Below are 16260 nucleotides of genomic sequence, written 5' to 3'. Positions count from 1 at the left end.
TCCCTGTATTTGTTATGTAGCTCCTGAAGTTATCAATAATGAACACTATACATTTAGTCCTGATTGGTGGGGACTTGGCTGTCTGATGTATGAAATGATTGAGGGACATTCTCCATTCAGAAAATTCAAAGAGAAAGTCAAGCGAGAGGAGGTGGACCGAAGAGTGAGGAAGGACACTGAGCAGTATTCGGAGAAGTTTTCAGAGGATGCCAAGTCCTTCTGCAAGATGGTGGGTCGGGCTCTGGGGAGGTCGGCATGGAACCCCTAGCTTATGGGATTGTTTCCACTAACAGTCTCTGCACTGGTCCTCACCGGGAAATGACGTAATCGGGCTTCCAACCAATGGAAGCAAAGTGGAGAAGTCCCTTATTTGATTTCTCAAGAGATTCTCCTGAGAGAGAAGAGTGGTGCCAAGGTCACTCATTTCCTGTGAAACTGAAGATCAAACAGAGCCTTGTTTCTTAGGAAGAGTGAGGTTTTTTCCTTCTGCCCATGTTTCTTTGTTCTTCCTCTTTAACTGGCTGCCAGGGGTCATGGTCATGATAGACACCCCAACTTGATGGGCCGCCACGTGTCTCCCATTTTTCTGGATGCGTTAAGGGCCCCATGAGGCTGTGTGTCACAGTGGGGAGAAGAGGACGGAGGTTGTGGGGCTGGGGGCAGGCAGAGCCGTGGTTGGACGATGGGGGCCAGAATCATGGTCGGTTATGGGAGGATGTGGAAAAGGGGCTCAGGACAGAGTCAGGAGGCTGGAGGCAAAGGTGTGAGCACTTCTTGTTGTAGCCATGGCCCCTCTCACCAGAGCTGGAGAGTTGGGAGCACACGGAGAGGAAAGTAGCGCTGGCTGGTCATGAAGAGTCAAGGGGGAGAGTGGAGGAGGTGGTGGGGACAGAGGCCATGGAGAGGCAGGCCGTAGGTCCCCAAGTGGGTGCCTGCTGGAACCTGCAGTTGCTGTACCCATTACTGAAAACGTCAGTAACTTAGGTGAGTTGTTGGTGGCTGGAGATAAAGATTTTGTTTCCCCTTCCCTGTTGGTGCCAAATGTGGAGTGATGAGTGTTAGTGGCCTGTCACAAGCTGGGGGACCAGGCTGGCCTTCCCTCCCATTTGCTCATTCTGCGTGGAGCTGGCGGTTCTTAGCCAGCTCCTCCATGGCTAAAGCATTTGGGCCACGCTGCTATTCGACCACATGCTGGCCACCTGCCGGATACTCTGATAAGGGCTACAGGAAGATAGAAGTTGGAAGTAAAGCCCGCCCCCAAGGAGCTCACAGTTCAATGGCAGGCCTAGAACAAACACAAAAAATAACTATAGTGAAAAAGCAGAATTTGAGGGGTGCCATTAACAAGAGAGAATCAAGGGCTCAAGGGTTTTCAGGATGGGGGATGCTGTGTTCTGGTTAGGGTGCTAGGGAAGACAGCCCTGGGTGAGAACCAGGGCTGGGCCTCGGAGCTCAGGGGCCACATCTCAGCTCCCTGTGCCCAACTTCCCTGTCCAGCCTCTGGTTTCTTGTCTGACGTGTGCATGGTGATAGCCTCATCCTCACAGGCTCACTGGGAAGGGCTGATGCGGGAGCCGGTGTGACTGGCCGGCTCTTTACATGGATCCAAACAGGTAGCCAGAGCAGCTCCTGACGTGTGGACACCTGTCTGTAGTTTGGAAAGCTCTTTGATAGGTTATCTCATCTGACCCTCAGAGTGGACTTCTAAGGGTTTTTCTTAGCCTCACAGTTGGAAAATTAAGAATGTGATTTTTTTTTTTAAGATTTTATTTATTTGTCAGAGAGAGTGAGCACAGGCAGACAGAGAGGCAGGCAGAGGCAGAGGGAGAAGCAGGCTCCCTGCAGAGCAAGGAGCCCGATGTGGGACTCCATTCCAGGACGCTGGGATCATGACCTGAGCCGAAGGCAGCTGCTTAACCAACTGAGCCACCCAGGCGTCCCGAATGTGATTTAAAAAAAAAAAAGATTTTATTTATTTTAGAGAGAAAGAGAGAGTGTGGGTGTGCATGAGTGTGGAGAGGGGCAGAGGAAGAGAGAGAAGCAGACTCCCCGCTGAGCATGGAGCCCCCGGCCCTGAGATCATGACCTGAGCTGAAATCAAGAGTTGGCGGCTTAACTGACTCACCCAGGTGCCCTTAGAGTGTGATTTCTGTGACATCCCATAATGGAGTGTCAATGGGCCAACTTGAACCCAGGCGTTCTGATCACAAGTCCCAAGGCCTTCCGAAGGGGTGTGTTAGCAGCAGGGTTGATGATGGAGTCCTAGAGCCCCTGGGCTCTAGGGATTGTGTTTGGCATCACACGGAATTCTCAGATCTGTTTTTAATGAGCAAAGCATGCTAAGAAGACCCCACTGAGCAAATCTTGTCGAGCCCTTGCCTGGTGAGGTGCGGGGGCTACAGCAGCCAGTGGGAGTCCCACGGCCCTGCCTCTGGAGACTTGGGTCCTGCAGGAGGGACTGGCCCTGAGCACTCACCCAGGTGATGGCATCACAGCCAGGCGAAGGGTATTCTAGACAGAGGGCATGGTATGTGTACCATCAAGGAGGTAAGAAAGGGAGGGTGTGTGCTGCATCCAGAGTCTACCCAGCAAAGGCTGCAGGAGCGTGCAGGCCGGTGCACACATGTCAGATGCAGAACGTGCTCAGTCCTGTGCCTGCAACTTTGGTTTCTCTACAGAAGAGCGGTGGGTGCAGGCCAAGGTGGGCAGACTTCTCTCTGAGTGGCCAGATACATAGGCTTGGCAGGTCCCTCACACAGATGTTGGGCTCCCACGGTAAGGCAACAGCACAGACCGGCCTGTGTTGTGCTAAAAGTTCCTTGCCCGAGGTAAGACAGCTTCCCGGCCACACCTGTCCTGTGTTGCTTTGGGCACAACCAGATCCCTCGGACTGATGATAACTGTGGACGAGGGCCTATTTGGTGAAACTTATGAAAGTATGAGTAAGGAATACTCTTGAAAGAGATGCTGTCTGTTCATTTTAAGAATATATAATTTCTAAAACTTGATTTGCCAAATTTTTGTCTCATCTGAGCTCCTTAGAGATCTACTTGATGAGTAGATTAAAATAGCTTCTAACTGTAAACGTAACTTACCATTAAAATATCTGTGAGGGCGCCTGGGTGGGTCAGTTGGTTAAGCATCTGCCTTCGGCTCAGGTCATGATCCTGGAATCTCAGGATCGAGTCCAACCTCAGGCTCCCTGCTCAGCGGGAAGTCTGCTTCTCCCTCTGATCCTCCTCCACCTTGTGCCCTCTCTCTCTCAAATAAATAAAATCTTAAAAAAACAGAATAAAATAAAATGGTATCTGTGAAGTTCTTGACAGTATTTCTTTTTAAAGAGCCCCCTCATTTTTACATGGCTGGAACTTTTTTTTTTTTTTTTGCCTTAAGGGTTTTACCTAGCTGACCTTTATTTATTGGTAGCTCAAAGGCTATTATTATATTAGTTTCCACTCATTTTTGAAACCTCATATATTCTAAATTCGTGAAATCTGAATTAAGGAGGTTTGGTTGAATCTTTGAAATTTGAGTAACTTTGGGGCACCTGGGTGGTTCAGTCAGTTGAGCGTCTGCCTTCGGCTCGGGTCATGATCCCAGGGTCCTGGGACTGAGTCCTGCATTGGGCTCCCTGCTCAGTGGGGAGCCTTCTTCTCCCACTCTCTCTGCTTGTGCTCGAACTCTCTCTCTCTCTGTCTCAAATAAATAAATCTTAAAAAGAAAGAGAAATTTGAGTAACTTTGTTTAGAGAGAGACACTCTTTGTTACCCCTGATTCTTTGCTTATTATTATGGAGACTTTCCGAGTTCTCTCTCCTTTCCTAGGAGCCTAAATTGACTCCATTTCTGCCTCTTGCTCAGTTACTCACCAAGAATCCCAAACAACGGCTGGGCAGCAAAGCAGGAGCAGTGGAAGTGAAGGCTCACCCTGTGTTTAAGGACATTAACTTCAAGAGGCTGGAAGCAAATATGTTAGAGCCACCATTCTGTCCTGATGTAAGTATGTTGCCCAGACAGGAGCAGGCTGTCCAAGAAAATGGGTCCACGGAAGCCTGTGATTTTCCAGCAGGTAGAGAACCGCGGGTGCTGCCTGGCTGTGCTTCTGCTCGGGTGCTCCCTCCCAGCCCCCAGCCACTCATCACACGGTCCTCACAGGTCCCCTCAAGCCTTTCTGGCAGCCGATCCTGGCTCTGCCATGCTCAGAGCCCCGGTACCACCCCACATCCTCCTTGCCGGGGGCCCTCTTGGCCTTCAGTGTGACAAAGTCCCCTATCTTGTGTCCTCATCACCATGCCCACCTCTTTAGTCTGGGAAGCCCTTCCCTGCTCCGTGCCTCCAAGGTCCGGGCTCCATGCTGTCCACAGGGAGTCCTAGGGGTCACTGAAGCCTCCTGTGAGCCTGCCGTGGGGCCAACTCAAGGGCAGTGTCCGTGTGCTCAGCACAGGGCCCTGCCTGGGTCAGTGCTCAGTGGGAACACCTGCAGGCAGGAAATTCCTGTTGAGCAAGGCAGAAATGCACAGACAGCAGTCTGGACTCTCTCCTTAACACACTACCGGCACATTCCAAAAGCGCGGAAATAATTCTGCAGGAGATGATGGAACCGAGGTGTACGATAAAAACATCCTTAGTTGTACAAGTCGGGACTGACTATGTTTTTAGATTCCAGTGTATTGTGGTAGTACTGCCTTCCTTTGAGTCAGTTCACACATGACATATTTACTGAGTGCCTACCACCTCCTACGCATAGAATGAGCTGTGAGGACCCCAGGGGGCACAAGGAAGCAAGGTCTTGCTGCTGTGACGCTCGCTCCAACCTGCAGACACAGGCCGCGAACAAAGGACACAGAGCGAACCCCTGGATGGGGATGCTTCACCCCAGGGACTTGATAGGGGCAGTGGGGTCTGAAAGGAGCAGGGAAGGCAGTCTTCCCCAGGGAGTGGTAAAGATTCCTCTTGCTGTGCTCAGAGGCCTAGGGCAGGGCCTGCCAGGTCACTGCCCTGGGACTCACATTCTGGGTATTCTACTGAATGTAACCAGAGGAACCGTAGGGGCCTGAAGACAGGTAAGTCCCGAGGTCATGGGTCAGGCAGTCTTGTCCAAGGTGGGGGGCAGGACGAGGTTCTTGGCCTTCAGCCTTGGTGCGATCCTCACCAGCCTTCCCCTGGACTGTATCCTGAGGGGAGCCCCCACTTGCTTCCATGGCCCCGCTGTGTGGGGACTGAATGGGTAGCAGCTGCTTGGAGATGTGCCGACTGGTGGCCTATGGAATGTCCCCTCTTGGACCAGGCAGGTTCCAGCAGGAGGGCAGGGCATTTCTCAGAAATGCCAGTGCCTCTTGCACGATCATGGTTGGGCTGTTAGCTGGACTCCTGTGTTTTTTGTTCTTGATTTCCAGGAGCACAGGAGGCTGCACAGAGGGGGCCATGGTCCAGGCTCAGACATGCCCTGTTGGCTTGCCCCTGAGGACTGCAGGGTCAGGGTGGGTGGTGCAGGCTGGGACTCCTATCCCAGAAGAGGTGCGGCTGGAGGCCACTAGATGAACTCCAACAGGAGGTGAAGAAGCGGGACCTGCCCTTTTTCACTTAGACTTTGCATGGGGCACATCATGTGACGAGGCCATGGGTCCAACAGCCCTTTTCCCCTCCCTGGCCTGTCACGCATTCTCCACTGCAGAAGAGGGAAGGGTGAGGGCCTCTGGAGGGTTGTCGCCAGAGGGCGTGCAGAGGGTCTGTGACCCAGGGAGCTCCTGAGAGTGAGGGAAAGGCTTCAAACATCGTGAATGAGGGGCGCCTGGGTGGCTCAGTGGGTTAGGCCGCTGCCTTCGGCTCAGGTCATGATCTCAGGGTCCTGGGATCGAGTCCCACGTCGGGCTCTCTGCTCAGCAGGGAGCCTGCTTCCTCCTCTCTCTCTCTGCCTGCCTCTCTGCCTACTTGTGATCTCTCTCTGTCAAATAAATAAATAAAATCTTTAAAAAAAAAAACAAAAAACAAAAAACAAACGAAAAAACCCAAAACAAAACATCGTGAATGAGTCCATTTCACACCTGCGGTGTTCTTAGTCACTAAGGAGATGGAGAAGGACTCCAGTATTCCCAGAGGCCAATGCCTCGTCATTGTTGGTGCACAGCCGCAGGCCATTTACTGTAAGGACGTCGTGGATATAGAGCAGTTCTCCACGGTGAGAGGCGTCTACCTGGACACTGCTGACGACACTTTCTACAGTCAGTTTGCTACGGGCTGTGTCTCCATCCCCTGGCAGAACGAGGTACTGCTGGTTTATCCTGGCTACAGCGTCCGGAAAGTTGTGCCTGCCCCTGTGCATGTGTGTGCCCGCGTGTGTGCACACATGTGTGTCGGTGCTGTCCCAGTCCCTGCACGGGAGAGGGAAAGTTTGCCATCCTGGGCCCCACTTTCGAAGTGGGACTGGCCGGCACCCGTCTCTTACCAGCTCTGGGGGTGCACTGGGAGGGAGGAGGAGGAGGCTGTGTTCCCTGTGCCCTGAGCTGAGTGTAGGGCGGAACGTGGTGGACTGACCTCATGGGATCTCTCTCCTTCTCTGTTCTCCTCTTACATGGGCACAGATGATCGAATCGGGTTGTTTTAAGGACATCAATGACGTGGAGCCTGAAGAAAATATGGTGTTGAATGTAGAAGAGAAAGCACGATACCCGGTTTCCAAAACGAAGAGAAGCTTCTTCTACAGACTCTTCAGGAGAGGGGTAAGGGTAACAAGCATTCTATTACATGGGGGTTTTTTTAATGGGAGGTGTTCAAAGAAAAGAAAGATTTCACCAAGGTAAAATCTTTCTTTTCTCAGCTTTCTTATTAAGACATTTCACATAATTTAAGAGCTCTCACTCTATGGTGCGATTTGAGACCCACCAGAAAAATCCTCACTATGTCGTTTGCTTTCGGTATGAAGACCCTGTTCTGACACGCAAAGGACAAACAGCTCTGGGGGTTGCGTAGACCAGTCATGAGCAACTGGGTCATGTCGATCACTGCCCTCCCACTCCGACTTGGCTGCTGCCCCGTCGCAGGCCTTCTGTCACACGGAACATGGAAGCAGGAGGCTTAGCATGTTTTTCCTAGTGAACTGTCTCTCCCTACAAGAGTGCGTCGCCCTGCTTCGTACCCTGTGGTTGTCCACTAACATTCAGTCCATCTTTGTTCAGTATGAAAAGCAAGCCTTAGGCGGGGAAGGTCTGTGAGGGTGTGTCCACCAGGACCATACTTCTTTGGAGAACAGGGGCCAAGTGTGGGTTCGCGCCTGGGTCTCCCTGGCAGCCAGGCTCCCCGCACTCAGGAAGTCCTACGCAGAGCATGTCTGCCCGACCTGTGCAGGGGGCACCGGATGGGGACTCCGCAGCTGCGGATGGCATGCTGCCAGCTGAGCCACGTGGCACCACTGCCCTCGTTCCCCTGCAGCACTCAGCTCAGGTCCTGTAATCGCGTTGCGTGTGCAGCAGAGAAAGCGAATCTGAGACACTGTGTGTGTATGTGTGCGTATGCATGTGAACTGAGCATCCTCCGAACCATGGGGGGCGTGAGAGGAAGTGTGGAAGTCAGCCTTAGTATCAGTGCCCCCGCCCCGTGGCTGTCACCTTGCGCATTCACTGCCAGGGAGCAGAGCAGGCGCATGTTGGCTGACTGACCCCGAGCTCTGCCATGTTGCAGGGCTGCATTAGCAGTGGCCCCAGCGAGAAGGAAGAGCTGCCCACCAGTCTGTGACCACAGCCGCAGAGCCCGACCCCATGCCGAGGAGCCCACGCTCAGCGTTCTGTCCTGTCTGGAGCCGCAATAAATACGTGTCACAGCTTAACACGGGCCACATGCGTCTGCAGATTTCTGTGTTCATACCTGAGTCGTGTTGGCACCAGAGCTGGGCTGTAGGAAAGGGCACTTGAGGACTGCCCCGGTACCCAGAAGCCCCAGGTGTGGACATTGAGTGGGGGGGGCTCAAGTCCCACCTGTGCCCACAGAGGTGGGGAGGAGTAGGCTGGGGCATCAGCCTAACAGTGTCCAGGGCCAAGAGTCCTGTTCTTCCCCCTAGAGTGTCCTCCGGTGCCCAGTGTGGTAGGAGGCAGGAAGGGTCCTGCTATCCCCAGAAGTTCTTGGCCCATTTGCATCCACACTGACATCTGCTCACTCACCGAGATTCTCATGGGTGAGGTGTGCATGTTCGTGTGTGTATATCTTTGTGGCACTCCTGGACATGGGCTGAGAGAGGGTGTGTGCAGGACCCCGAACCAGGGCTTGGCTGTTGGTAGCCTGGGGGTCTGTGTGGCACCTCCCGGCCTGAAGCACAGGGGAAGATGGGGCTGGGAGCCCCCTGTGCTTGGGCTGGGGGTGAGGACCCCCCTCTCCAGTTCTGGTGGGTGCTTAGCAGTTGAGGAGCTCGCTTCCCACACAGGCTAAGGGATGCTGGGGTTCCGGGGTCAGTAACTCTTTCCCTCAGCCAGGGCTGCCAGAAAAGGAAGGTAGAGCCCCTTCCCCGTGGTGGGAATGTGGGCTCTGTTGCCTAGGGAGGGGTGTTGGCACCCGCAGGCCTTGTGAAGACCAGGGGTGTGGTCTGTAGATTCTGTGGGCAAATGGCCCCAAGGTGCAGAACCCAAACTTCTCCTGGATCTGTGTGTACGAGGCCTGCAGCAGGGGTGTTGAGAAGCCAGTCCTCTGCAACTTTCATTGAACAGCAAAGACTTGGTCTGGATCAGAGACCCCGCCATACTGCTGCATGCTGGAGAGTGAGCCAGGATCAACCACGTGCCTGGGTTCAGTGTTGCTGTCCTGCAGCCACAAGTCCCCAGCCACGTGAACCCAGATGGCGCTTCCAAGAGTGCCAGTGTCATCTGCACGCATGCTCTGGTCTGTCTAGAGGGCAGCAGTGCTGGGGCCAGGCTCTGCAGGGAAGCACCTGGGGTCGTGCCCTTCGAGACCATAAGAAGTTGATCCTCAGCTTGCTCTGTTCCCGGATGGGGAGAGGGAAGAGTGACCTTGGGGCTCGGGCCTTTATTTTAGGGATGGCTTCTCTTCTGATGGGAGCTCATCTCAGTTTAAAGACAGCAGGAGGTAGGGACGGAGACCCAAGGCCTTCGGCAAGCATTTGATAGAACATCTGGTATGTGCTACCTGCTCAGTAAATCTGTCGGGAATTGTGGACAACTAATAAATGCTCACCCTGAGCAATGCAGGCAGGTTTAAAGAAAATAGAAATCACCTGTATTCCTGCCACCTGCTTATATTCGAAGACTTTTCAGACCTTCTGTTACCAGTGTGGACACGGGGGCAGTGGTGCGCTTGTCTGCCCGGTCCCTGCCCAGTCACCATGGGCCCTGGCTGGGAAGGAGCCTGGGGGGCCCATCTGTGCCCATAGGGCACAGCTCCAGGAACCAGTGAAGGCCTTTGCCAGCCCCTGCCCCTGGCTTTTTTCTGCTTAAGCTAGTCTGAGTTGAGTGCCCCCGTGCTCAAGGGAAGAGTAAGACAGTGAATCTGGGAAAGGATTTTACGAGCTGGCACCTTTATGTATTGATCTGTAATTGTCTTCCCCCTCTGGTTAGAAGCAAGCACATATTTTTTTAAGGAGAGTTTTGAAATTAAAGCGTACACAATGAAAAATTCATCTTTAGTATCAGCAATTATCCAAAGATAATCCCTATCAGCATTTTATTCTATATGTAATCTGTATTTATTTATTTCTTGCCATTTAATTTATTTATTTTTTTAAAGGTTTATTTATTTATTTATTTGACGAGAGAGAGAGAGAGAGAGAGAGAGAGAGAGAGATAGAGATCACAAGTAGGCAGAGAGGCAGGCAGAGAGAGAGAGGGAGAAGCAGGCTCCCTGCTGAGCAGAGAGCCCGATGTGGGGCTCGATCCCAGGACCCTGAGATCATGACCTGAGCCGAAGGTAGAGGCTTAACCCACTGAGCCACCCAGGCACCCCATATTTCTTGCCATTTTGTTTAAATATATCTGTCTCCTTAATCTTTTACTGCACATTTAGGACAACAGTTATCAAACAATCCAAAAAATTGTTGCTTCCAGCTTCCTTGTTATTAGAAATACCCATGGGATGGACAGCCCTGTACCTATATGTTTGTGCACATCTGTGATAATATTTTTAGGGTAGATTCGTAGCAGGGAATCCCTTGGTTAAAATGTATGAACAGGGGTGCCTGGGGGGCTCAGTCGGTGAAGCGTCTGCCTTGATCCCCAGTCATGATCTCAGGGTCCTGGGATCGAGCCCCACATCATGCTCCCTGCTTAGCGGTGGGTCTCCTCCCTCTTGTTCTCTCTCTGTGATCTCTCTTGCTCTTGCTTTCTCTCAAATAAATAAATGAAATTAAAAAAAAAAGAAGTGTATAAATAGTTGGCTTAAACCCTATGAGAACGAGCTAAAGGGATTAAAGGAGGCTCTGTCTGGCAGGCGTTTCCCCTGGGATGGGCAGCAGTGGGCGGAAGGAAAGCTCTTGTCCATAGCACTGTGTCTGACTTGTTCCTTTGACCATGTCTGTGTATTATTAAGATAAAAATAAACATTGCATTATGAAAATTATTTGTTTCCCAAAATAAAGCACAATTACACTCTAAAAAAGACATGCGGGCATTTTTAAAAAAAAGATTTTATTTATATATTTGACAGAGATCACAAGTAGGCAGAGAGGCAGGCAGAGAGAGAGGAGGAAGCAGGCTCACTGCTGAGCAGAGAGCCCGATGCAGGGCTCGATCCCAGGACCCCGGGATCATGACCTGAGCCAAAGGCAGAGGCTTTAACCCACTGAGCCACCCAGGCGCCCCTGTGTGGGCATTTTAAAAGAATATTTGTTACGTACCCATGTGAACAAATTACTCTTCTAAAAAAAAATTTTTTTTTAAAGATTTTATTTATTTATTTGACAGACAGAGATCACAAGTAGGCAGAGCAGCAGGCAGAGAGGGAGGGAAGAAGTCAGGGGGAAGCAGGCTCCCCACTTAGCAGAGAGTCCAATGTGGGGCTCGATCCCAAGACCCTGAGATTATGACCTGAGCTGAAGGCAGAGGCTTAACCCACTGAGCCACCCAGGTACCACTACCCTTCTGAAAATTTTAAAAAATTTCCTCTCCTACCAAAAATGTCTAACATTGGTTAGTTTCACCAAAAGCTAGATTTTTGTCTTGGTGAAGAGTTTCATTAGAAACAAAGAGTTTCTTTTTCTTTCTTTTTCCTGTGGTAAAATATACATAAAATTTACCCTTTTAACATTGTTAAGTGTCCAGTTCAGTGGCATTAAGTACATTGATGTGGCCATGCAGCCATCCCCACCATCTGTCATCTTGTGAATCTGACACTCTGTCCTCCCTGAACACTAACTGTCCATTCTCCCCCAGGCCCCTGGCGCCCACCATCTCCCTTCTGTCTCTTTGACTTGGACTTCCCCCAGGAACCTTCTATAAATGGAATCATATAGTATTTGTTCTTCCATGACTAGCTTATTTCACTCAGCGTAATGTCCCCAAGGTTCCTCCATGTTCTAGCAGGCATCAGGATCCCCTTCCTGTTAAAAGCTGGCCCACATTCTGCCATGTGGATGGACCCCACTGTGTCTCATCTGTTCATCTGCTGATGGGCCCTCAGCTGTTGTGAGTCATGCTGCTGTGTGCAGTGTAGCAATACCTCTTTGAGACCCTGCTTCCAGTTCTCTCAGGTAAAAACCCAGAAGTGGAATTGCTGGGTCGTATGGGAGTTCCATTTTTAGTTATTTGAGGAAATGCCATACTATTTCCCAGAGCGGCTACAGCAGCTTGCACTCCCAACACCGCAGAAGCTTCCTGTTTCCCCATGTCTTCCTGAACATGTCATTTCTAATGGCTCCTTGACATTGTTCTAATACACAAGGTACAAAGGCTTTTACCACTGCCTCGTTGTTGGATGTCGACGTCGTTTCATCTTTTCGATATTAACATTGCTTCAGTAACATTTTTGGGCCTCCATCTTTGAATGCCTATCTAATAATGTCCCCAGAGCAGCCCTCCTAAGGCCATGCTAAGTCAAGTGGTTTGTGTCCTTACATCTTTTGATGGGTACTGCCAAGTTACTCTTCAGGAAAGTAATTCAGGATTTGTCATAACTAGCAGTTTTTGGAAGTCCTGTTTCCCTGTGTCCTTACCAGTCCCCATGAGCACGCACTCTAATCTTTGCTCACCCTCTTAGGCTCCTACTGAACCTCGAGTGTACTCAAAACCTGCTGTGAGCACTCACCTCAGCTGCATTGTCAAGGTCAGGATGCAGGGATCCGAACACAGCATGGGATCCCGGGCCGCCTCCCCTCCTGGGTCTGTGGTTTCCTGTCTAGGGAGCGAAGCATGTGGAGTGAGAAAGATTTCCCTTTAACTCATTCTCTGAAGTCTTAAGATTCCCTTCTCTTATATCCCGACTCTGAATTGAGCCCTTCTCAGAGGCCTTCTGCTCAACCAGGCTCTGGCCCCTTTCTCTTTGACTTCTCTTCTTTTTTTTTTTTTTTTTAATTTACTTGACAGAGATCACAAGTAGGCAGAGAGGCAGTCAGAGAGAGAGGAGGAAGCAGGCTCCCTGCTGAGCAGAGCGCCTGATGCAGGTTGATCCCAGGACCCTGAGACCATGACCTGAGCTGAATGCAGAGGCTTTAACCCACTGAGTCACCCAGGCGCCCCACTGTGTGTTATTCCTCTTAACTGCAGGTAGCTGAGTATTTAACTGAAGTTCTCTGAACACTCTTCTTTATCATCAGGACATATTTCTTCCCCTTCTCCATGGGAGTGGGAGCCCAGTGGAGAGCCCACTCTGTGCCCTGGGGGTCGGTCTGCTTGTTCTGTCATGACCCGGCAGCTCCTGAAGGCACAGTTTTAAATAGGATGTGGAATTTCCAATGTTGATCATCTAATAAGGGGACAACTGGATGTCAAAGGTTTTGCTCAGGAAAGAACAGAACTGTCCTAGTGGAAGGAGTATGACACCCCATGTAGACCTTGCTTATTAACACAGCAGTCAATTCCAGCCAGGTAGCTTCAAGAAGTCTTCCTGACCCTCCTCCCCAGGCTGGAGCTTTTAGCAGGAAATCGAAGACATGATCGTAACTTTACGATGTTCTTAGTTTAGTTATAAGGTCATCAAGAACCAGGGCCCTGTCTTAAGTACATCTGGGCTGCTGTAGCAGAACACCCTGAACCTGGCAGCTTATAAACAACAGAAATGTGTTTCCCACAGTTTTGTCCTTACATGGCTGAGAGCAGAGAGGGGAAGCGAGGTCTCTCTTGACCCAGTCATGGGGGGGGGGTCCATCCTCTTGATCTCATCTAATCCTAATTATCCGAGTCATGGACAGTTAAGTGAACCAAAGAAAATCCTGAAGAAGACCTTCATCTCATTCATGGATACTAAATTACCAGGGTCCCGAGAGCCTATAACCAAGAGCATACTAAGGGGGCAGAGATAAAAGGAATGAAATCAGCCAAGGACAAAAATGAAAATAAACCAGAAGGAATCAGGATCAGAGAGAAAATGAGAGATACTCTGACTTTACATTCTTTGAAAGATGCATTTTAAAGACATCAAGAGTCCTGTAGTATAAATTTGAATTAATGTGTACCTATAGCCACCGAACTGTCCACTTAGGAATGGCTAAAATGGTTCTGTGTATTTTAATACAATAAGAATGAATTGAAATATAAGCTCCTAATTTCCCCACTCTGTTCTCTGAAAGGCCCAGAAGCAATGACGTCCCCACAGTGATGAGCACACCTGGCTCCAAGTTCTTGGCTTCTAAAGACCACTCTCCCCTCCAAGGAGTCAGGGCTTCTTCGAGAAGTGGCTGATTCCAGGTTTGAGGAGGGGAGGATGGGCTGGGAGCATCATGCTGTGACATAAAACAAGAAAGTGCTCAAGGATGGAATGATGGAATGTGGCAAAGGGACACAGGAACTACCTTGAAGGGGCGTCTGTTGAACTGGGGACGATTTGAGCTTCAACAAAAGAATTATGATGAAACTGGTTATGACATATAATTTTTAAGATTCAGAGGAGAAAAGGAAGGGAATGGTTGGATGTGATATGGGGGAGGAGAGCTCTTTCTCAGAGAGAAGTGTGAGGAGCTTAGGGAAGAAGAAACAAGGGAGTTGCAAGAGACACCACTTCTTAACTCCCAGCCTGAAAGATGACTTAGGCCGGGGTCGACCAGGGATGCCAGACCCATGGGTGGAAGGCTTCCAGGTGGCAGGACATTATCAGAGGTCCAGAGAACTGTAGGGAACCACCACCAAGAACTTATTAATTATGGAGGAAAACGTGCCTTCATGGTGGGGAGATCTGGCAGTCACCACCTTTACTGAGTGACCAAACCCAGCCCCCCAAAGACAATGGACTCCAGGACAAGACCCACCTGTGAGGCCTCCTTCCTAAAGGGCCAGGTGGATTCCAGCTGACCTCACACACCACAGCCATCCCATAAAATATGCGACTCACATATGTCATCTTTAGAAAGTAAAAATAAACTGCTTTGAGTCATCTTGTGTTTAATGCAATATACCCAAATATTATCTCTACATGCCATCAGTATACACAGAATGAGATGCTTTACATTGTTTTATATGAAGTTATTTGAAATCTGGTGTATATTTTACACTTAACCGCACATCTTAATGCAGAATTATTACCTTTCAAATGCTTGATAGCCATATGTGGCCAAAGTGTGGGGCTATGCTCCCTGTCATGGTGAGTGTCTGTAGGGACTCGAAGGGAACAGGGAGCACCTGGCTATATGTCCAGTGCTGGCTGAGTTTAGGCTCTGGGCAGTGGCTCTGCTGCTGAAAAGAACATCCTGTTCCCAGACATCTCTCACCAGGGATCGAGCATTCCAGAACTTCCAGAATGGGTATCAGCCAGACTTTCAAGCCCTTTCTGCTGGGAAGCTGACTGCTACCTCACAGATTGACCATGATCCTTGGGGTCACCATCAAGAGGCAGGCTCATCTCTCCTTACACACTGAGACATGGGACAATGCAAGTACAGAGAGCCAAAGACTGCAAGAAGATGCTAAAAGCAGACAGAGGGGCAAAAAGACACATTATGCTCAGAGGAGTGACCTTTAAACAACAACTGACTTCTCAACAGCCAGAACGAAAAGCAGAAGACAGTGAAATCCAAATCTTTCATCTGCTGCAGAAAAGTATCTGCCAACCTCGGATTCTATACCTATCCAAAAATCCACTGAGAATGAAGACAAAGTAAAGATTTTTTCCTGAAAAACTGAAACAGAGATTTCAGCAATAAAAGGTCCACTAAAAGCAACTCCATACAGTATTTTCCTGGCAGAGGAAAATGAGCCCAGAGGAAGATTGGAGATGTAGGAGGGAAGGAAGAGTAAGAAAATATGGGTAAATATGGGTAAATATGGGAGTCGATTTAAACAAATGGGGATTGTGCAAACCAGCCATGATTGTGTCTGTGTCCTCTGCGGTATGCATGTGTACTTACATAGAATTAAAATATGCAGCGATGACACTCTCAACTGGAAGAAGCTTCGGGGGAGACAGGCAGGAGCCACCAAGTCACCCTCGGGGGCTCCTGGCCCACTTGCCTTATTCCTTGTGGCTCTGCCTCATGCCCCATGGGCTCCTACCTGCTTTGGGGTTCAGAGTGGGTGCCTACCCACAGCTGCAGTACCCCATCTGTGGGGGCCACTGGGAGCTTTAAACATCTCCCTCTTGGGGCGCCTAGGTGGCTCAATGGGTTATGCCCCTGCCTTCAGCTCAGGTCATGATCTTAGGAATCTGGGATCAAGCCTCGCATCGCATTGCATCGCATGGCATCGGGCTCTCTGCTCAGCAGGGAGCCTGCTTCCCTTCCTGCCCCCCACCCCTGCTCTGCCTGCCTCTCTGCCTGCCTGTGATCTCTCTCTGTCAAATACATAAATAAAATCTTAAAAAAAAAAACCCTCCCTCCTCCCTCTGCAGGATCACCACAGGTGTGTTGCTCAGCTTTCATTTCTAGCTCCCCACCCAAACCTATCTTTTTACATCCCCCCCCCAAACAGTAACAGTTTTGTTGCAGAAGACTTGAAAAATACAGAAAGCGTAAGGATTAAGATATAAATCACCTATAATTTCCTTGTTCACAGAGAGTCACTGTTATAGACTTAATGACCAGATCCCTTTTCCATATATGTGTGGGTTGTTTTTATCTTTCTTTAAAAAAATTAAAATGGAGGGGTCCTGCCTTCCATGACGGTCTGCTCATGCATTGCACACC

General features: G+C 50.1%; 1 protein-coding gene across 8 annotated transcripts in view; it reads left to right on the top strand.

Moving 5' to 3' along the window:
• Nucleotides 1–15766, top strand: part of GRK4 (G protein-coupled receptor kinase 4) — a 110513-nt gene extending 94747 nt beyond the window's left edge. Inside the window, exons 11-15 of one of the 8 annotated variants that reach the window (XM_082727092.1) lie at nt 21–229; nt 3861–3995; nt 6127–6264; nt 6581–6718; nt 14840–15766. In XM_082727092.1, the coding sequence (XP_082583218.1) occupies nt 21–229; nt 3861–3995; nt 6127–6264; nt 6581–6718; nt 14840–14998 (779 nt within the window). In that variant the 3' untranslated portion in view covers nt 14999–15766. The other 7 variants (XM_082727089.1, XM_082727095.1, XM_082727090.1 and 4 more) reach the window with 7 other exon arrangements.
• The last annotated feature ends 494 nt before the right edge of the window (nt 15767–16260 follow it).

The sequence above is a fragment of the Mustela nivalis genome (genome assembly GCF_964662115.1).
Source record: "Mustela nivalis genome assembly, chromosome: 4".
Lineage (NCBI taxonomy): Eukaryota > Metazoa > Chordata > Mammalia > Carnivora > Mustelidae > Mustela > Mustela nivalis.
This window is presented reverse-complemented; position numbering and strand designations above follow the sequence as displayed.